Genomic DNA, 22,883 nt, shown 5'->3' on the forward strand with positions numbered 1-22,883 from the left:
TACAAATGAGCAGACAGAAAATAACACCAATCTGAAGAAATTCATATTGAATACGACACTTGTCAACCCGCTCTTATATCTTTTCCTCGAGGCCTCGTTGGAAAAAGATACTTTTCCAAAAAAAAATTAAGTAGACTGTGGCGGCTCGCTTATACGACATGGTCGAGTTTGGTTGCCTTCCTGCGAGTGGGAACCAACTCGGCTGGGTTCGGAGAGCCACTACTCACTCTGTCTTCAGCTGTCATATAATAAACACGTGCATTAACATGCCAGTCGTCTCATTCGTTCATCCTCCATACTGGTGACCCCCGACATCGAGCCACGCAGCCTCGATCAATTTCAACATGCCGCTCATCCCTGCCTCGCCGAGCCAGGCGGGAAAAGCTACCCGCCGCGCCCCCATCGCCATCAACACAGCACCCCGCGGCCCGCGGGTGACAATAAACGAGCAGACACGGCTAACTACCTACCTACCTGGAGTCCAGCCACAACGTCGATGACAGGTGCTTAAAAAAATGGGGGAGCGAATGAGACGACGATCTTGACAGCTGGATGTGGAGTCATGCGCGATCCACTACACATAGAACGGTCATCCAGCACCACAAGACATACACCACCTCAGCACCATCATCATCATCAAGGCCCCGTCCGTCCCCACGAGCGTCGTCACGCCGAGACAGGCGGCAGCGCTACAACACCTCCACGAGCCACAACGACTCACGGTCCAGCTCGGAGTATCATCAACCACATCGATGCCCCTGCCACCCCCGCCGCCCCACCAACCGACATCAGCCTCGGAAGAGCGGCGCCGCCGCAGCATCGCATCGCATCGGCGCGACCATCGGACCACCCACCGTCCTGCTCGCGACGTCACCGCCCTCGAATCTACCGACCATTCAGGGCGGTACACCTATGTACACAGCGGATGACCCACGTCAACAATTTTTTTTCTCCCCACGTAATAATTTTTTCTCTTTGTGTAACAATAATTTTTTTCTATTGTAAAATTTGTTTCTTTGTAATTTTGGTATCGCTGATGCTGGGGGGGAGTGATGTGGCGGCTCGCTTATACGACATGGTCGAGTTTGGTTGCCTTCCTGCGAGTGGGAACCAACTCGGCTGGGTTCGGAGAGCCACTACTCACTCTGTCTTCAGCTGTCATATAATAAACACGTGCATTAACATGCCAGTCGTCTCATTCGTTCATCCTCCATAAGACCAACCAGTCAGGGTTATTCACTAAAACTGAATAGAGTATACTGTGTTGGCGTTTTGCTGACAAAAAAAAACAATATTATAACTATTCTTGGGTTGAAGGGATCAAATATTGGAGAGGACTTTCAAAAAAGTTTTAATGCATGAAAAATCGCAAGTACACTAAATCCTGTTTTACGAACGATTTGTACGACATTTGAAGAATATATTTCGTCAGAATTCGTATAAATTATTGACGCCAAGTCATTCATCTGCTAAACGTAATTTGGCATTTCGAGAACATTAATTGAGAACATCATTTCGAGAAATTTTAATGGATGAAAAATCACGAGTAGACACTAAATCCTGTTTTACGTACGATTTGTGGAAAAATTCAGAAACATTTGAAGAATATATCTCGTCAGAATTGTGAAGTCGTATAAATTATTGACGTCAAGTCATTCATCTGCTAAATGCATTGAAGTATAATGTATAGAATAGTCATTCCTAACAAAAGTATCGCTTAAAAGCGAGTCATCGAAGAGAGAGACGGAAAGTCAGAAGAGAGACAAAAGAGTGAGGAAAAAAAATTCGTGGAAGTGATCGTCCCTTATCGTCCCTTGACGTTCAGGGTGGCATTGGGCATATTTTTATTTTATCTATTTACGAAGTATCAATAGATAAAATATTAATTTTAATTCAATTTAAAAATACAAAATATCACTTTTTATCTCTATTAACAGCTTTTGACCCATAGGAAGTTGCGCTTCCACCTCTTTCCCACCCTTGTATCAGTGGTACATAAGGGTACTTCACTATAACCAAGGGGAATCAAGTTATCTTTAATTTAAACAATTTTCACGATAGTTACAATACATATAAAGAAATAAGAAAGGCGTTTACGCGAAATTAAGTTAAAAATTTAAATAGCTGTCCAAGAGGATTCCTTCCTTGGGAGTGTTATCAGTCCCCAAAAGTGGAAGCCTCCTAGTCGCGAGAATTTAGTTGAATTAGAAATATATAAATATACAAATATGACATATCAATCAGAATGACATATTATAAATAATGTTAGTGTGTTAGTGTGACAGTACTATACATATCATAAATAAAAGAATTTTAAAATCCTTGGAAAAGAACTGTTTTGTTAAACAAATACCTTTTCGATGAATATTTGTTAACCAAATTATCTTTTTTCGCAATGTAATAAACTCTAATTTTAACAAAATTTTCAATGGTTGCGCGAATTAACTGTAATCTATGGTTTTGTATAGCAGGCTGATCTGTAGAATGCACTTATATAGAACTAAAAATATTGGTACCCAAAAATAATTTTAATATTTTAGAAACTATTTCTACGTTTGTGATTTTGTTTGATAATGTTTTCCCGTCATTTTCTTTATTAATTTCCTTATTACAGTTTCACATTTCAGGCATATTTGGAATACATCAGATGATGGATAGCATAGTCCACCCAAATTCCGCAAATTAATGAGCTTGTGAAACCACATTTCTTCTGTTGCTAACAGACTTGCAATACAGTCTTCACATTTAATTTTTTTTATTAATAATCGAACTACACACCCCGAGATGTAACCGATAATTTGGCGACTATTATCTGACAACATGCGAAGTTGCGAAACTCATTCATAATTCAAAGATTTTGACGTTGTTTCGCTATATCCTATTTCAACAATATTTTCATCAATTTCATCCTCAAAACGATATTTTGAAGACGTTTGATTGATTTTTTGAATAGCTGATGTACAATTTAGTATAGTAATATTTTCAAGAGGTATGCAGTTTCCATTAAATGAAGATCTTAGTTCTAGGTGGTTTAGTAGCTTCTTGTACATTGATTTAAACTGTCGGCAATTGGGGTTATTATTATATCCTCCATGTGATCTGATGTTTCCAAATAGCAACTCAATGTGATCCTGACTAAATTTGTAGGTTGGGATGAATTTTAAACATTTTTCATCCTGAATTATATTATTATACACAGTTTTCAAACTTTGTATATCAACTATAAGTCCCAAAAACCCAGTGTAACGCGACGTTCTCCCGAGTGTCCCTTCAGTTGGTAGCGGTAGTAATCTTTAGGTTGGCACCAGTTACTTTACCGCGCCAACACCATACCCCTCTCGAGAAGTATCGAGAGCGCTCTCTGTACATCCAGCCGTCAGCCGGGAAAGACCTACCTCCAGCATCTCCGCCGAGCGTCTTCAGAGACGCCCAGAGATCGCCATCTTGTGTCCACACGAGGCAGTACGGAGTTTGTCTCCTGCCTCCCCCCTCCCGCTGCTGTGACCCGACCAGCGGTGCTTCAACGAGAAGACGACCGCAGAGCCAGCTTCCCGAGCACGAGGACGCTGTTATCAACGAAGACGACTTGCAGTCAGGAACCTCCCCGACTATAAACATATATATAACTATCCCAAGGTTAGTCCAAGCTTCTACATAACTCGACTCTTGGAAGAATAACGACGTATAACGCCCTCTGCATCAGACGCGCGTAAATCCGTCACACCAGTTTTATTTTTAGTTTCGATCAATTTTTTTATCTTTTGAGTTAATTTTACTTCCGTTACTCCATTTATTTTCTTTGTGGTTTTCGTTTTAATGGTTATTTTTAGTGAACGTCGATAATCTGTAGCGTCATCTAAGAATTTAAAAATTTAATTTTTATTCCCCTCAAATAATGAATGGTTATACCCAAGATGTCCTAAATTTCGAGAATTTAATATGTCAAATAGATCGTTCATTTTTTGAATAAATTTACAGGTGGCTTCAGAATTTTTAAATACAGGCATTTTCGAATCATCCCTACAAAATTCTATTGCCTTGGCAACACTTCGACTTAGTAATTGTGTTGCTAATTTAACCTCCATTATCTGATTTCTAAATAAAATATGACGTGACGATAATTTGTTGGCTATATGAAGACCTTCTAGTTCTTGAGTTCTATTTAAATTACATACATACGACCATTTAATTTCATTTGGCAAGCATCCAGAAATACTGCCACATTTCTTCCTGTAGAAGGATGTCTAAATGTTGAATTTACATTATTTATGTCGTCAATTTTGCAACCGAGAAGTTTCATTGTGGAAATGTTGGTACGACAACCATCATTAGTTTTAAAAAAGAATACGGTGTACGGCCCTGTTTTTCAATGAGTGAGGCTGGTCCGAACATATATACGCACGGCCTGGGCTGAGATGTTCGGACTTTGTCGAACTAATACTAACACACAATTTCACTAGTAGAGCCTATTTCAAAGAGATCCTACTGCTACAGAGTTTAACAAACAACTGAGAAAAACAGCCGATATCTCCGTTTGCACGGAGATTTTGTGGCAACATTTTTGGAAGCAAAGAACGCTTCTACCCATTCTACTTCAATGGCTAAATGTAATTTGGCATTTCGAGAACATCAATAAAGTTTGATATTGTTGCGCTGACGTGAAGACGGGGGCTTTCAGGATCGGAGAGAAATACGCAGGAGTTTTGTAGAAGTCGTTTATTCGTCTGCTGTCGTCAGCGCTCCAGGTCGGAATGGTTTCCAGGCCGAGAGCGCCCCATATTTTTACCCGTTTGGGCTCAACAATTAATGGTCGATGAATCAGACGACTCCATTGGCCGTTGCATACGGCTCATTCATTCGTAGAGGCCATTTTGGCGGGAACGAGAGATCAGGTGATCTGCGCTAGTAAACCATCGGTCCACGAGCGCCACTCACCCAATCTCTACGTTACAATATCTTCTAACAATCCTGGAAATTTTTATCTTTTATTAACCCTCTGGCAACTTATATATGGAAGCATTGATAGCCAAACAAACATATAGCAGGTTCTGTGACATATTTGAACGCGAAAATAAAAAATACAGAAGAACAGATTTTTTTACGTTAAAAGGTTATCATTATTTTGGAAAGTTATTTTGCTGTAAGGAAATAATGTGTATAAGGGGGGGGGGGGGCTAAAATTGACGTTACGACCATCGGACGAGCCACTGTCCTGCTAGCGACGTCACCGCCCTCGAATGTACCGACCATTCAGGGCGGTACACCTACACAGCGGATGACCCACGTCAACAATTTTTTTTTCTCCCCACTCAATTTTTTTTTTCTCTTTGTGTAACAATAATTTTTTTCTTTTGTAAAATTTGTTTCTTTGTAATTTTTGTATCGCTGATGCTGGGGGGGGGATGATGTGGCGGCTCGCTATACGACATGTGTTCAGACTATGTCTGATGATCGGCTTTCGTGGCCTTACGACCCACGATTTGGCCGATATATTTTTGTGCTGGCCACCCTGAGACAGCGGTTGGCACACAAACGGACAGTTGTTGATAGCGGTTTGGCGCGTAAACACCCCGGTGTTTACGGGGCCCACCTCGCCACCGAAATCACCAGCTAAAGGCTGGTGAGGGTTGTGACGATACTTGGAGACCAGCTCCAGTATCCGTCCGGTGTGCACCAGAGGAAGCTTGGTCTGTCTTCGTCCAGAAGGCAGACAACTGAGCTACGCGTGGCTAACCTCAAAAGGCACGCGTGGTTACTTTGTTTACTCCCCCCTCCTGTCCCCCCTGCTTGATCTCTGTATATATATATATAAAATACAGTCACCATACAAACAGAATTACAACCTGTTTTCATTATTATACAATTTCCCGCCTTTGTCCTGTATCACACTCACTTACGCACACTGTACGAGAGAGAGCGAGATATACATCGAGCCGAGCTGACATCAGCAGAGACCAGACCACCGACGACGAAGGAAGGCACCTTGAGGAAACCAGTCCCGCCCAAGCTTACCACTAGCTATCTCACAAAACCGACTTCGGGGTGCCTTCGAGTTGAACATCCCTGGAGTCTGTACAACATGGTCGAGTTTGGTTACCTACCTGCGACTGGGGACCAACCCGGCTGGGTTCGGAGAGCGGCTACTCACTCTGCCTTCAGCTGTCATAAATAAAACACGTGCATTAACATGCCAGTCGTCTCATTCGTTCATCCCCCATAATACTAACGATAACTATTGTTACGTATACTAAAAAGAGCCGCCGAGTAATTGCGATCGGATTAGGCCGTGTAGCGTCCTGAGAGACCGTGAGACCGGTGTACGTGGTTTTAAGGATTAGCGACAAGCTAAGTGCATGAAAGCTAAACAATGGTTGCACTTCTCATACCGTGGGAATACATATCCGAATACGTGACTATACAGTAGGTAAACAGATTAGACGTCCTGAGAGATCTACCCCTTATAAGGCGGTACGTAGGCGATATCATGTCATTCTGGACTGAGCAGTGACAGTGCGTGTATCTCCTTAATCATCAATAAATGCTGTGAAACGACTGTTGGCCTTTTACTTGGATCCTCCACCCACCCCTACGCAACACTATCATACAAACATCATACTAACGATAATTATCATCTTTTTCCTATTATGCTGTACATACACATTAGAATAATACAATACATACTAAATTAAATATCAGACAAATATTGTGTATTCGCGATTTTCATGGCAAAAATTGTCTTTGTGACCAACGCAATGTGACGAACAATCCAATTACCCAATTATCGACATTCATAGCTTTAATTGCGATTGCGTAAAAACATAACCGAAATTTGGGAGAATGATATCAAGATGAAATGTTTAAATTCACTGTATGAAATTAACGCACATTGGTGATTATTCAAAATTGAGGCACCAGTACGAAATATTAACCTGTTGAAAATAGCTTCCCTCATATTTAGAATTATTGTTTTGAGATGGCAAATTTCAATATCAGAATTATTTTCTTGGCGATATTCCAGCAGGCTTGGAAAGTGAATCAAAGTTTCTCTTTCAAAATCTTGGATCAAAAGCAGATAATTTGTTTTCGAATGAAATAATTTCTGCTCACATTGAAAAAATTGTGTTTTCATCCCCTGTAATTTACGATTAAGCTGATTTCGATGAGACGTAACTAGGGATTCCAAATATTCAAAAGACCTCTATTATTCGAATATCGAATAGTAAATCAATAGCTATTCGAATATTAAAAAAAACATAATTACATATATACTAAGCATAATGTACATTATATTTATATATGTAATATATTTCAATGAATAAAACAATTTTAAGAAAATTAAAAAACATAAAACTACTGATTTTCCGTTAGTTCTGGATAGTGTTTTCAAAGAGAAATGTTTTAATTTCTGTTAATAAGGAAGCGGGACGTTTTCTCTTGATAACCAATTTACCTTGTTATGCAGCAGAAGATCTGCGTACTCACTTAATATTTCAACTAAAAATTCTTTAATTTGCCGATGTTTAAGAGCATTAGCTATAATGGAGTTGATAATCTTAATCACTGATTTCATTACTTTTTTCTGGAAATGTCTACACACAATGCGCTTTTTGATGAATGACGCAATGGTAAGCAAGCACCTCCTGATTAATTTTTCATTTCAAAATAACAACAAACCCTTTTCTTACGGCCGTAATACTTTTCGCCCCGTCTGTTGAAATTTATAATAATTTTAGAGCACTTTGGCTAAGGTTGATGAAGTACGTTTACCAAAATTATCTCAATTTCATCGAATAAATAAAAATTATTACATTATAAAATAAATAAAACAAGAAAGCCAAATAATAGATTTGTGTATTTGATTTTCAATTATCATTTCTATTAAAATTAATTTTAAGAGAAATGATAGCCAGAAACATCATGGCACGCATGCAGCCAAAATGTAAGCATATTAAAAGTATTTATATAATAACATTTTTTTTTATATTCATCCCAGTATGCAATTTAGTATGTGTCTCGAGGTTAGATTTTTGAGTAAATGATTTTAGACAAATTTCACACTTGTAAGGCTTTTCCCCTGTGTGAGTTCTTAAATGTTTCACAAGTCTATATTTTTGAATAAATGATTTAAAACAAATGTCACATTTGTGTGGTTTTATCCCAGTATGCAATTTTTCATGTGAAACGAGGTGAGATTTTCGAGAAAATGATTTTAGACAAATTTTACATTTGTGTGGTTTTATCCCAGTATGCAATTTTTCATGTGAACCGAGGTCAGATTTTCGAGAAAATGATTTTAAACAGATTTCACACTTGTAAGGTTTTTCACCCATGTGAGATCTCAAATGGATCATAAGTGTTTTTTTACCAAAAAATGATTTTAAACAAATTTCACATTTGTGTGGTTTTATCCCAGTATGCAATTTTTCATGTGACCCGAGGTCAGATTTTTGAGCAAATGATTTTAAACAAATGTCACACTTGTAAGGCTTTTCCCCCGTGTGAGTTCTTAAATGATTCACAAGTTTATATTTTGCAATAAATGACTTTAAACAAATGTCACATTTGTGTGGTTTTATCCCAGAATGCAATTTTTCATGTGACACGAGGATAGATTTTTGAGAAAATGATTTTAGACAGATTTCACACTTGTAAGGTTTTTCACCCGTGTGAGTTCTTAAATGTCTCACAAATTTATTTTTATGAACATATGATTTTAAACAAATGTCACATTTGTATGGTTTTATCCCAGTATGCAATTTTTCATGTGAAACGAGGTTAGATTTTTGAGTAAATGATTTTAGACAAACTTCACACTTGTAAGGTTTTTCACCCGTGTGAGTTCTTAAATGTCTCACAAGTTTATTTTTTCCAATAAATGATTTTAAACAAATATCACATTTGTGTGGTTTTATCCCAGTATGCAATTTTTCATGTGTAACAAGGTGAGATTTTTGAATAAATGATTTTAGACAAATTTCACACTTGTAAGGCTTTTTCCCCGTGTGATATATTAAATGTCTCACAAGTCTATATTTTTGAATAAATGATTTTAAACAAATGTCACATTGAAATAGCTTTTCTCCAGGAAGTGATCTTTTGTGTAAAATAAGTTCAGATTCAATGGGAAACTGCTTCAAGCAAATTTCACTATGCTTTCGATGAATTGTCGATTGTGAAGGCTCATCGTTCCATATTACATCTTCCAATAAAACTTCTTCAGTCTCGATCTTCAAGCAATCATCTGACATCAGTCGAGACGATTCGTTGTTTCGAAAACAAGCCTTTCGAAAGCTGATCAACAATTCCAGATTGGTCTTACACGAAAGACACACCGTGTCTGGAAACCCATCGCCTCTTTTAACCTGCAGATGGAAAAAGTAGGATCAAGCGGTGAGAAGAGTTAACCACAATAATTGTAACCTGTAACCAGCACTGACCTGAATTTGACAGCAGGTCCGAATGCGTTGCTCCAGACGCTCTGGATGAGGACCATCGAAGATGGAGACGGAAGATTCGGCCGGAGCTGGTCCAAGACAAAGCCTGCACTCCATCGTCCCTGTATTTAACTCTGACAGCAACCAGATCGACTCGCCTTCGCCTTGCAATTATTTTTAGTGACATCTTTGGTCTATCTTTGGTACTAGTTTAGGGCTTCCAGAATTATTGTTGTAAAATTGATTCGGTGTTGAGGGGCTGTTTATTGTTCAAAGATTGTAAATGCATTGTTAAAGGTTTGCCGAACCTTTTTTACAAAGGATTTACAACAATGAAACAATAGGCGGCACGTTTCCGGCCCCTTCAGATTCCGACCTCTAGTGATTACTAATCAAATGTGAACCGGTCGCTCTAGATCGGTCACTCGTGACCACCCGTCACACTAAAACTGGTCACGATAAAACAGGTCACACCCTAAAACTGGTCACGAGAAAACTTATCACTCTCTAAAACGTGTCACGAGAAATCTGGTCACACCCTAAATATGTTATAATATGGATAGAATATGTTAGAATTTTTATGAACATTTTAATATTGTATTGTAGCCAGCATTATGGCTCGGTGGTTGCGTTTATGTTTAGCACCGAGAGATTACTGGGTTCGACCCCTTGCCAATCTTCAATACTGCTGGTCAGACTTGGATATTTGTGACTCCAAGTCGTTTCTTATCGGAGTTTGCTATTTTATCTGATCTTCATTGTTGAAACAGTTCCTGAAATTGATCAAAATCAGCCTACCTACTGTCACAAATATCTGAATTTGATTTATGTGCAATATGTAAAAATTTAAGTCTAAATCCATAGATGTCTCTATGGATTAATTGATTAATTAGTTCTTCAGCCTCTCGAAATACAGTGATTTATGTAATAAAAATGCTGCAATGTTTGTTATTAATTGTCAAGGAAGGCGCATTGGGGTCCACCTGTCAGGTCTTCCTGGTATATATTTAAGTAAAAATAAAATAAAATAATTAATATCAAAAAAACGAACAAACTTCATTTCATCTTTACAGTATAATACAAATGTATCCCAATAATAAACAGGAATATATATATGTAATTATCACCCATAACAAGCTAGATATTTACCAGATTTTTGAATGCTTTTCTTGATTGGATAACCGTGGGTAGAAATTGATCATCAATTCGAAAGCATGGCAGTGAAGATTTGAACATATATTCGGCAGCTATGCCAGCTCCGATTGATTTTGGTTTTTACTTATTATTCTTTTAGTTTTATTGACATTCAGAGCATTGAAGAAATTTCCATAAAGCCCAGGAACAAATATATTATTATTGAAACAATGATGAGTAATAGCAACAGCTTATTTTAATATAAAAAACATCTGTACATTAGGTATGTAAATGAAAGTGTATCTAATCAAATGGCGCCCTAAACGATTACCTGAATATATCCATCTATTATAATACATATAAAATTCTAATTACTTTAATGAAATGTCATCATCTTGTCAATGTTCATACAATATGCATTGTCCATTGAATAAAGTACGCATTCATTTATTAACTGACAAATAATATTTGTATACTTTTAATTAATGAATTATTGATCGTTGGAAAGTATCATGATTGATGTGTTGAAATTTTTTTGTGATTAGTAAAACTGTATACATGTTTTAGGATAAAAATTGAAATGTCAAAAACAAATGTTGTTAGTGTGATAGTCAGCGGAGAGCAATCTAGGGAAGTTTTTCAAACTGATTCAGTTAGTGCTAAAAATGAAGTATTTTTCGGAATACAACCAATCTTATACTTTAACGCTTTATTAGGAATAAGGAGAATCAAGCAACAGGATGGAAAAACTATTCAGATTGGAAAATATGATAAAATCTATTCTATTTTACTCTTACTTTCATTGATATGCTTGGGGTTAATCGTTTATTCTAAACGTTTTTTGGCTCTGAAATCACATAATCTCAACTATGCAATCCTCGATAATATTGCATCTATGATTTTGTTAATGGGAAGCTGTCACGCCATTCTGGTAGCCAACTTCTTTTCATCTCCGTGTGTTCAGACATTTATGCACAATGTTGAAGAAATTGACGAAGAGCTTTTGATCGATGCGTCGATGTATAAGAATTTGAGAAAAAAATTACTGATCGTTCTATCTATCTATTGGGCATTTATTGTTGTTGAGAACGTAATAAACTATTGTGTTTGGGGTTTCCCATTATTGATAGTGGTTTGGGATGTATCAGTAGTCACTTTCGATTTTATAAATTTGGAATTGATGGTATATTTATATATATTGTGCAAGAAGATTGAAAAAGTGAAATCCTTTTTGTCTATTAACGATGCAGATAACGCTCGAAATACAATGAAAGGCTTGCTCTTTGAAAGTTGCCCGTTAAAGTTGGTCAGTAAAATTAATTGTATTTCTGGTACAAATAAGAAACAGTCGGTTATGAATAATTCAGGCGATGAATTGAAAAAAATTAATTATCTTTCCAATGGAAGAATCCTTCAATTGATGAGAGTATATGATAAAATTGCTGATAATGCACATATATTGAATATTACATTTGGATCATCAGTATGATAATTTAATGATAATTTGAGTATGTAGGTATATTTAATTGTGTATTTTTTTAAAACTTTGATTGAAATTTATACTTCACAGATAACATTTTGTGCATTGCAAGCTTTTCTTAATTCAATTTCGACTATTATAACCTATTTTTCCCTAAACGAAGAAGATAAGGTATATATTTATTAAGGTATATAGTTTATTATTCTAGTAATTGTTATTTTAATCAAATTTTTAAAATCTTTTTGTTTACAGCAAAGTAAATTATTAATCTTGAGTATAGTCGAATGGTGGGTTCGTATTTTGTATGCAGTATACGTTGGGGCTTATTTTTCTGAAAAATTCACTAGTGGATGTCAATCCATTACTATGCTTTTGAATAAAAATATATTCCTGTTGGAAGAAGGTTAGAGTTGTACATATTTAATATATGTATGCACATATGTGCAATTGAAAAATTCATGATATTTTACATTTAAATTTTGTTTAAAGGTTCGTCGTCTCGGAAAATGTTGGAAAATTTTATATTACTTACAGAAACTAGACAGATTAAAATATCAGCTTGTAATTTCTTCAATTATGATTACACATTTATTGTCTCATTTACGGGCTCCCTTGCAACGTATGCAATAATATTGATGCAATCTAGTAATGAGATTCACAGTATGTCAGCCTATTACAAGAATTAAAAGTTGAATCAACTTTTTAGGATTTTTTATGTATACATATTGTTTTATGCATCAATAAAATTTGTGTGTGCGTGCGTGGGCACTGACGTTTTTATTATTTTAATATAATTAATATTTAATTGTAGAATGGTCTGTAGATATTCACATATTTCAAACATTTTTACTGTTAACATACGGGTTATATACTTATGTTACATTGTAATTTGTAGAATAAATTGATAACATTAGAATAACAAGCTTATTGTATCCATCGTATATATTTATTCAGGTGAGTTAATTGGCTACTCGATGACGTTTTATTTGATATTCACAGATTTTGATCTATCATAACACTTGAGACGAGAAGAATAAGAAGCAACTTAATCAAAGTCTTTAAAATATTAAGGGGGTATTCTAGTCTAGAGGCCTGAACTTTAGGTATTTTTCCAGTGCAATAAAAAAAAAATATATATATTTTACCATTATTTTACCAAATATTTATTAATGTTTAAAGAATACATAGAAAAAAAAAATCTAAGGAAAAAATTAAAAATTCAAAAAGTTACAGGCTGATGAAGTGAGGGGTCTCAAAAAAATGGTGCGCCCTGGTTGACACGATTTCAACCCTCCTAGTAATCTAAAATCAAAAAAGCAAATTAATTCTTAATCCAAACAAATGCTGCTATCGCCTGAACTACGGAAAAGTCAAACAAATTTTTTTCCGCAAAATAGCGGCTGTCTGAAATAAAAAGTCTTTTTTTACCAGTTTCTTTGACTTTTCCGAATTTTTGAAAAATAGTAAAAATTGTAATAGTTCTAGTTGCAAAGCATCACGGCCCATGCTCGATATGAAAAAAAAATTCACCGTACGCCACTGCTATACACATATGTATAAGTAAAGGGCGGGGAGAGAGCGTGATTTTTCTAGGAATCACGGCGTTTTGGGTCTATTCACAAAGCTAGAGTGCAAAAAAAAAGGTTCAGCGAACCTTTAACAAAGGTTCATCATAAAAATGAACAATGCACAACGAACAATAAACAAAGAACGGCACGCTTTCGGTCCTACCTCTATGTATAAGCTAAGTAGGCCTGTCAATAACGAATCAGGCGTGTAGCCGCTCAAATACGAAAATATTGCAGAAACGAGATCATACTTTAAAGTTTAGACGAAGCCACTTTGGTGTTGAATCGTATATATGAGAATGTTAGTAAATTACGAAATTCATACGAAGAAATAAAATCAGAAGTGAATAAACTGGCCAGGAAGTGAGAAGAAATTTTTGTATCAGGGCCCAAAAATTCTAGCTACGCCACTGGCGCGAACAAAGTAAGAAAGGGTTAGTAAAAATATGCCACCACACTCATTGGGGTCGTCCACACACTAACGATATTTCAAATAGACACACTTACACCAACAAAACTATACTATCTTCAGGGACATTATTTTCTTGGCGATGTTTCAACAGGCATGGAAAGCGAATCAAAGTTTCTCTTTCAAAATCTTAGAACAAAAAGGAAAAATTTGTTTTCGAATGAAATAACTTCTTCTAACATCGAAAAAATTGTTTTTCCATCCCCTGTGGTTTACGATTAAGCTGATTAGATGAGACGTAACGTCTACCATGAAATATTTTTTTTGGATCCACCACTGATTTTCCGTTAGTCCTCGATAGTGTTTTCAAAGAGAAATGTTTTAATTTCTGTTAATAAGGAAGCGGAACGTTTTCTCTTGCTAACCAACGTACATTGTTATGCAGCAGAAGATCGGCGTACTCACTTAATATTTCAACTAAAAATTCTTTAAATTGCCGATGTTTAAGAGCATTAGCTATAATGGAGTTGATAATCTTAATCACTGATTTCATTACTTTTTTCTGGAAATGTCTGCACACAAAGCGCTTCTTGATGAATGACGCAATGGTAAGCAAGCACCTCGTGATTAATTTTTCCTTTCAAAAGAGCAACAAACCCTTTTCTTACACCGGTCATTATTTTCACCTCGTCTGTTGAAATTTATCACAATTTTAGAGCACTTTGGCTTAGGATGGAGTATGTTTACCAAAATTATCTCAATTTCATCCACTAAAAAAAATAAAAAAATAAATAAAACAAGAAAGGCAAATAATAGATCTGTGTATTTAATTTTCAATTATCATTTCTCTTAAAATTATTTAAATAAACTCCAATGAGAATAAATGTCATGTGCCAATGCAGCCATGCAGCCAAAATGTATGAATATTAACAGTATTTATATAATAACAATTTTTTTTATATTTATCCCAGTATGCAATAATTTATTATGTCTCTTGAGGTTAGATTTTAGACTAAATGATTTTAGACAAATTTCACATTTGTAAGGCTTTTCCCCTGTGTGAGTTCTTAAATGTTTCACAAGTCTATATTTTTGAATAAATGATTTAAAACAAATGTCACATTTGTGTGGTTTTATCCCAGTATGCAATTTTTCATGTGAAACGAGGTGAGATTTTCGAGAAAATGATTTTAGACAAATTTCACATTTGTGTGGTTTTATCCCAGTATGCAATTTTTCATGTGACCCGAGGTCAGATTTTCGAGAAAATGATTTTAAACAGATTTCACACTTGTAAGGTTTTTCACCCATGTGAGATCTCAAATGGATCATAAGTGTTTTTTTACCAAAAAATGATTTTAAACAAATTTCACATTTGTGTGGTTTTATCCCAGTATGCAATTTTTCATGTGACCCGAGGTCAGATTTTTGAGCAAATGATTTTAAACAAATTTCACACTTGTAAGGTTTTTCACCCGTGTGAGATCTCAAATGGATCATAAGTGTATTTTTTCTAATAAATGATTTTAAACAAATTTCACATTTGTGTGGTTTTATCCCAGTATGCAACTTTTCATGAGAAACGAGGATAGATTTTTGAGAAAATGCTTTTAGACAAATTTCACACTTGTAAGGTTTTTCATCCGTGTGAGTTCTTAAATGTCTCACAAGTTTATTTTTATGAACATATGATTTTAAACAAATGTCACATTTGTGTGGTTTTATCCCAGTATGCAATTTTTCATGTGAAACCAGGTGAGATTTTTGAGTAAATGATTTTAGACAAATTTCACACTTGTAAGGTTTTTCACCCGTGTGAGTTCTTAAATGTCTCACAAGTATATTTTTTCCAATAAATGATTTTAAACAAATGTCACATTTGTGTGGTTTTATCCCAGTATGCAATTTTTCATGTGAAACTAGGTGAGATTTTGAAGTAAATGATTTTAAACAAATTTCACACTTGTAAGGCTTTTTCCCCGTGTGAGTAATTAAATGTCTCACAAGTCTATATTTTTGAATAAATGCTTTTAAACAAATATCACATTGAAATAGTTTTTCTCCAGGAAGTGATCTTTTGTGTAAAATAAGTTCAGATTCAATGGGAAACTGCTTCAAGCAAATTTCACTATTCTTTCGATGAATTGTCGATTGTGAAGGCTCATCGTTCCATATTACATCTTCCAATAAAACTTCTTCAGTCTCGATCTTCAAGCAATCATCTGACCTCAGTCGAGACGATTCGTTGTTTCGAAAACAAGCCTTTCGAAAGCTGATCAACAATTCCAGATTGGTCTTACACGAAAGACACACCCTGTCTGGCAACCCATCGCCTCTTTTAACCTGCAGATGGAAAAAGTAGGATCAAGCGGTGAGAAGAGTTAACCACAATAATTGTAACCTGTAACCAGCACCGACCTTAATTTGACAGCAGGTCCGAATGCGTTGCTCCAGACGCTCTGGATGAGGATCACCGAAGATGGAGACGGAAGATTCGGCCGGAGCTGATCCAAGACAGAGCCTGCACTCCATCGTCCCTGTATTTAACTCAACCCTATATTTGATAGCAACCAGATCGACTCGCCTTCGCTTTGCAATTCTTTGAGCAATTATGCAATTATTTTTAGTGACATCTTTGGTCTAACTTTGGTACTAGTTTAGGGCTGCCATAATTATTGTTGTAAAATTAGTTCGGTGATTACCAATCAAATGTGAACTGGTCACAGGACAACCGATCGCTCTAGATCGGTCACTCGTGACCACCCGTCACACTAAAACTGGTCACGATAAAACAGGTCACACCCTAAAACTGGTCACTAGAAAACTTGTCACTCTCTAAAACTGGTCACGAGAAATCTGGTCACACCCTAAATATGTTATAATATGGATATAATATGTTAGTATTTTTATGAACATTTTAATATTGTATTATAGCCAGAATTATGCCTCGGTCGTTGCGTTTATGTTTAGCACCGAGAGATTACTGGGTTCGACCCCTTGCCAATCTTCAATACTGCTGGTCAGACTTGGATATTTGTGACTCCACGTCGTTTCTTATCGGAGTTTGCCAATTTATCTGATCTTCATTGTTGAAACAGTCCCTGAAATTGGCCAAAATCATCCTACCTGCTGTCACAAATATCTGAATTTGATTTATGTGCAATATGTAAAAATTTAAGTCTAAATCCATAGATGTCTCAATGGATTAATTAGTTCTTCAGCCTCTCGAAATACAGTGATTTATGTAATAAAAATGCTGCAATGTTTGTTATTAATTGTCTAGGAAGGCGCATTGGAGTCTACCTGTCAGGTCTTCCTCGTATATATTTAAGTAAAAATAAAATAAAATAATTAATATCAAACAAACGAACATATTTCATTTCATCTTTACAGTATAATACAAATGTATCCCAAAAATAAACAGAAATATATATATATATGTAATTATCACCCATAACAAGCTAGATATTTACCAGATTTGTGAATGCTTTTCTTGATTGGATAACTGTGGGTAGAAATTGATCATCAATTCGAAAGCATGGCAGTGAAGATTTGAACATATCTTCGGCAGCAATGCCAGCTCCGAATGATTTTGGTTTTTACTTATTATTTATTTTATTTGTATTGACATTCAAAGCATTGTATAAATTTTCATAATGCTTCACGAACAAATATGTATATTATTATTGAAACAATGATGAGTAATAACAACAGCTTATTTTATAAAAAACATCTGTACATTAGGTATGTAAATGAAAGTGTATCAACTCAAATGGCACCCTAAACGATTACCTGAATATATCCATCTATGACAATATGTACATATAAAATTCTAATTTCTTTAATGAAATGTCATCATCTTGTCAATGTTCTGTCAAGTGTCATGATTGATGTGTTGAAATTTTGTTGTGATTAATAAAACGGTATACATACATGTTTTAGGATAAAAATTGATATGTCGAAGACAAATGTTTTTAGTGTGATAGTCAGCGGAGAGCAATCTCGGGTAGTTTTTCAAACTGATTCAGTTAGTGCTAAAAATGAAGTATTTTTCGGAATACAACCAATCATATACTTTAACGCTTTATTAGGAATAAGGAGAATCAAGCAACAAGATACGACAAGATACTTCACAGATAACATTTTGTTTATTGCAAGCTTTTCTTAATTCAATTTCGACTATTATAACCTATTTTTCCCTAAACGAAGAAGATAAGGTATATATTTATTAAGGTGTATAGTTTATTATTCTAGTAATTGTTATTTTAATCAAATTTTTAAAATCTTTTTGTTTACACCAAAGTAAATTATTAATCTTGAGTATGGTCGAATGGTGGGTTCGTATTTTTTATGCAGTATACGTTGGGGCTTATTTTTCTGAAAAATTCACTAGTGGATGTCAATCCATTACTATGCTTTTAAATAAAAATATATTCCTGTTAGAAGAAGGTTAGAGTTGTACATATTTAATATATGTATGCACATATGTGCAATTGAAAAATTCATGATATTTTACATTAAAATTTTGTTTAAAGGTTCGTCGTCTCGGAAAATGTTGGAAAATTTTATACTACTTACAGAAACTAGACAGATTAAAATATCAGCTTGTAATTTCTTCAATTATGATTACACATTTATTGTCTCATTTACGGGCTCCCTTGCAACGTATGCAATAATATTGATGCAATCTAGTAATGAGATTCACAGTATGTCAGCCTATTACAAGAATTAAAAGTTGAATCAACTTTTTAGGATTTTTTATGTATACATATTGTTTTATGCATCAATAAAATTTGTGTGTGCGTGCGTGGGCACTGACGTTTTTATTATTTTAATATAATTAATATTTAATTGTAGAATGGTCTGTAGATATTCACATATTTCAAACATTTTTACTGTTAACATACGGGTTATATACTTATGTTACATTGTAATTTGTAGAATAAATTGATAATATTAGAATAACAAGCTTATTGTATCCATCGTATATATTTATTCAGGTGGGTTAATTGGCTACTCGATGACGTTTTATTTGTTATTCACAGATTTTGATCTACCATAGTTGTTGGCCGTGGCCAAAAACTAATAAATGAAGTCATAGGAATACAAGAAAAATAGAAACAGTATGAGTAAAATTAAAAAAATATTTTGGCTAACATTAATAACACTTGAGGCGAGAAGAATAAGAAGCAACTTAATCAAAGTCTTTAAAATATTAAGGGGGTATTCTAGTCTAGAGGCCTGAACTTTAGGTATTTTTCCAGTGCAATAAAAAAAAAACAAAAAATATTTTACCAAATATTTATTTATGTTTAAAGAATACATAGAAAAAAAAATCTAAGGAAAAAATTCAAAATTCAAAAAGTTACAGGCTGATGAAGTGAGGGGATATTAAAGGATTGCAAATTGCAATTGCAGCTAGTGCGTTTTTTGGTCGATTTTCACTAGTACTTATATATTGCCACCACATTTCCAACTCTCCATTTAGAATGCAAGGCCCACAAAATATATCTTGGTTGCAAATTTCCCTCAAAGTCTTTATCTTATTTTTTAAAACACTTGATGGTTGAGAGCCTTTTCCATCAGGCAGCAAACATTGGAAATTTTCAAGTATATGTTTACGTCCTAAAAATTTGTTTACGTCCTAAAAAGGTACAAACGATCAATTGCGACAGGAGTGGGATATTTTGCCGCCGACTGCACTTCGCCAAGGGGGGGGTCCAGACCCCCTGGACCCCCCCCTTCGCTACGCCACTACATCCGAGTATCAAATAGGCACACTTACACCAACAAAACTATACTATCTTCAGGGACATTACTTCGAGGACATTATTTTCTTGGCGATGTTTCAACAGGCTTGGAAAGCGAATCAAAGTTTCTCTTTCAAAATCTTAGACCAAAAAGGAATAATTTGTTTTCGAATGAAATAACTTCTTCTAACATCGAAAAAATTATTTATCCATCCCCTGTTTTTTACGATTAAGCTGATTAGATGAGACGTAACGTCTACCATGAAATATTTTTTTTGGATCCACCACTGATTTTCCGTTAGTTCTGGATAGTGTTTTCAAAGAGAAATGTTTTAATTTCTGTTAATAAGGAAGCGGAACGTTTTCTCTTGCTAACCAACGTATATTGTTATGCAGCAGAAGATCGGCGTACTCACTTAATATTTCAACTAAAAATTCTTTAATTTGCCGATGTTTAATAGCATTAGCTATAATGGAGTTGATAATCTTAATCACTGATTTCATTACTTTTTTCTGGAAATGTCTGCAAACAAAGCGCTTCTTGATGAATGACGCAATGGTAAGCAAGCACCTCGTGATTAATTTTTCCTTTCAAAAGAGCAACAAACCCTTTTCTTACGCCGGTCATTATTTTCGCCCCGTCTGTTGAAATTTATCACAATTTTAGAGCACTTTGGCTTAGGATGGAGTATGTTTACCAAATTATCTCAATTTCATCCACTAAAAAAAATAAAAAAATAAAAAAAACAAGATAGGCAAATAATAGATCTGTGTATTTAATTTTCAATTATCATTTCTCTTAAAATTATTTAAATAAACTCCAATGAGAATAAATGTCATGTGCCAATGCAGCCATGCAGCCAAAATGTATGAATATTAACAGTATTTATATAATAACATTTTTTTTTATATTTATCCCAGTATGCGATTTATTTTGTGTCTTGAGGTTAGATTTTTAGACAAATTTCACATTTGTAAGGCTTTTCCCCCGTGTGAGTTCTTAAATGTGTCACAAGTTTATATTTATGAAAATATGATTTTAAACAAATTTCACATTTGTGTGGTTTTATCCCAGTATGATATTTTTCATGTATCACGAGGTAAGATTTACTAGAAAATGATTTTAAACAAATGTCACACTTGTGTGGTTTTATCCCAGAGTGAAATTTTTCATGTAACATGAGGTTAGATTTTTGAGTAAATGATTTTAGACAAATTTCACATTTGTAAGGCTTTTCCCCCGTGTGAGTTCTTAAATGTTTCACAAATCCATTTTTAAGAGCAAATGATTTGAAACAAATGTCACATTTGTGTGGTTTTATCCCAGTATGCAATTTTTCATGTGACACGAGGACAGATTTATGAGAAAATGATTTTACACAAATTTCACATTTGTAAGGCTTTTCCCCCGTGTGAGTTCTTAAATGTATCACAAGTCCATTTTTAAGAGCAAATGATTTGAAACAAATGTCACATTTGTGTGTTTTTATCCCAGAATGCAATTTTTTATGTTTCTTGAGGCTAGATTTTCGAGTAAATGAATTTAGACAAATTTCACACTTGTAAGGCTTTCCTCCCGTGTGAGTTATTAAATGTCTCACAAGTCTATTTTTTTGAATAAATGATTTTAAACAAATATCACATTGAAATAGCTTTTCTCCAGGAAGTGATCTTTTGTGTAAAATAAGTTCAGATTCAATGGGAAACTGCTTCAAGCAAATTTCACTATTCTTTCGATGAATTGTCGATTGTGAAGACTCATCGTTCCATATTACATCTTCCAATAAAACTTCTTCAGTCTCGATCTTCAAGCAATCACCTGACCTCAGTCGAGACGATTCGTTGTTTCGAAAACAAGCCTTTCGAAAGCTGATCAACAATTCCAGATTGGTCTTACACGAAAGACACACCCTGTCTGGCAACCCATCGCCTCTTTTAACCTGCAGATGGAAAAATTAGGATCAAGCGGTGAGAAGAGTTAACCACAATAATTTTAACCCGAAAGCAGCACCGGCCTGAATTTGACAGCAAGTCCGAATGCGTTGCTGCAGACGCTCTGGATGAGGATCGCCGAAGATGGAGACGGAAGATTCGGCCGGAGTTGATCCAAGACAAAGCCTGCACTCCATCGTCCCTGTATTTAACCAGCAACCAGATCGTCTCGCCTTGCAATTATTTTTAGTGACATTTTTGGTCTAAATTTGTTACTAGTTTAGGGCTGCCATTATTAGTGTTGTAAAATTTCTCGGTAATAATATTTTGGCGGTAAACGGACTACTAGTCATATGTGAACCAGTCACAGGACAACCGGTCGCTCTAGATCGGTCACACGTGATCATCCGTCACACTAAAACTGGTCACGAGAAAACTGGTCACACCCTAAAATTGGTCACGATAAATCTGGTCACACCCATTGATGTATAATACATAGATCCGCCTTCACGCTTTATACTGGTCTCCCTTTTGGCGCACGCAAAATACATGGCGCATGCACACTTTCTCTCAGCAGGTAGGTAGGTACCGCTGCGTCGTACCAACTTCCCCGCTAGTTAAACCCCCCGCACCCCTCAGTTAGTGAAGACAAGATCTCCGACCAAAATCACACGTCGGGGCCCACGTCAATGTGTATTATATATATATATGGTCACACCCTAAAATCGGTCTCGAGAAAACTGGTCACACCATTCGATTTGACATTGAACTGTCAAAGTGAAATGAACGCAAAAGCGATTGCCAACCTTCTCGGATGCGAGCGTCAGATGAGCTGACAGATGCCCGCGAACTCCTCGCGAAGACCACAACCAACGGCCACGGCCACGACGGGAAACATTTTAATATACAAAAGCCAGAACACAGCGAAAGTGACAGCACTGTCCTTTTGGCACTTGTTGATAGTAGTTATTGTTTCATCTTTGTTGACATAGGACGCCAAAGCAGAGTAAATGACAGTTCAATATTCAATAATTCAACACTCAAAATAAAAATTGAAGATAATTCAATGAACTTTCCTGGTTGGGGGGTCATATTAATAGATGAAGCTTTTCCATTACAAAAATACCTAATGAAACCATATACAGGTCGATCAGATTTGACAATGCAAGAAGATAA

The 22,883-nt window shown here is 35.5% G+C and overlaps 3 protein-coding genes across 3 annotated transcripts; all 3 read right to left on the bottom strand.

Moving 5' to 3' along the window:
- Positions 1-7,833: 7,833 nt before the first annotated feature.
- On the bottom strand, positions 7,834-9,885 carry LOC143915714 (uncharacterized). The gene is made up of 2 exons (XM_077436471.1): positions 9,438-9,885; positions 7,834-9,362 (listed from the first exon to the last, which is right to left on the bottom strand). Exons 1-2 carry the CDS (start codon positions 9,549-9,551, stop codon positions 7,959-7,961), a joined length of 1,518 nt encoding a protein of 505 aa, XP_077292597.1. The 5' UTR covers positions 9,552-9,885; the 3' UTR covers positions 7,834-7,958.
- Positions 9,886-14,829: 4,944 nt separating this feature from the next.
- On the bottom strand, positions 14,830-16,804 carry LOC143915575 (uncharacterized). The gene is made up of 2 exons (XM_077436274.1): positions 16,444-16,804; positions 14,830-16,368 (listed from the first exon to the last, which is right to left on the bottom strand). The coding sequence occupies exons 1-2, from the start codon at positions 16,555-16,557 to the stop codon at positions 14,962-14,964; spliced, it is 1,521 nt and encodes a 506-aa protein (XP_077292400.1). The 5' UTR covers positions 16,558-16,804; the 3' UTR covers positions 14,830-14,961.
- Positions 16,805-19,318: 2,514 nt separating this feature from the next.
- LOC143915576 (uncharacterized) lies at positions 19,319-22,277 on the bottom strand. Its single transcript, XM_077436275.1, has 2 exons — positions 21,791-22,277; positions 19,319-21,715 (listed from the first exon to the last, which is right to left on the bottom strand). The coding sequence occupies exons 1-2, from the start codon at positions 21,902-21,904 to the stop codon at positions 20,723-20,725; spliced, it is 1,107 nt and encodes a 368-aa protein (XP_077292401.1). The 5' UTR covers positions 21,905-22,277; the 3' UTR covers positions 19,319-20,722.
- Between the last annotated feature and the right edge of the window lie 606 nt (positions 22,278-22,883).

Source organism: Arctopsyche grandis, chromosome 8 (genome assembly GCF_051622035.1).
Source record: "Arctopsyche grandis isolate Sample6627 chromosome 8, ASM5162203v2, whole genome shotgun sequence".
NCBI classification, from domain to species: domain Eukaryota; kingdom Metazoa; phylum Arthropoda; class Insecta; order Trichoptera; family Hydropsychidae; genus Arctopsyche; species Arctopsyche grandis.

Coding starts and splice junctions, on each gene's coding strand:
- LOC143915576 (XM_077436275.1), bottom strand. CDS start 21,904: ATGGAGTGCAGGCTTTGTCTTGGATCAACTCCGGCCGAATCTTCCGTC. Junction 21,716..21,790: donor GGACTTGCTGTCAAATTCAG/GCCGGTGCTGCT, acceptor TTCCATCTGCAG/GTTAAAAGAGGCGATGGGTT.
- LOC143915575 (XM_077436274.1), bottom strand. CDS start 16,557: ATGGAGTGCAGGCTCTGTCTTGGATCAGCTCCGGCCGAATCTTCCGTC. Junction 16,369..16,443: donor GGACCTGCTGTCAAATTAAG/GTCGGTGCTGGT, acceptor TTCCATCTGCAG/GTTAAAAGAGGCGATGGGTT.
- LOC143915714 (XM_077436471.1), bottom strand. CDS start 9,551: ATGGAGTGCAGGCTTTGTCTTGGACCAGCTCCGGCCGAATCTTCCGTC. Junction 9,363..9,437: donor GGACCTGCTGTCAAATTCAG/GTCAGTGCTGGT, acceptor TTCCATCTGCAG/GTTAAAAGAGGCGATGGGTT.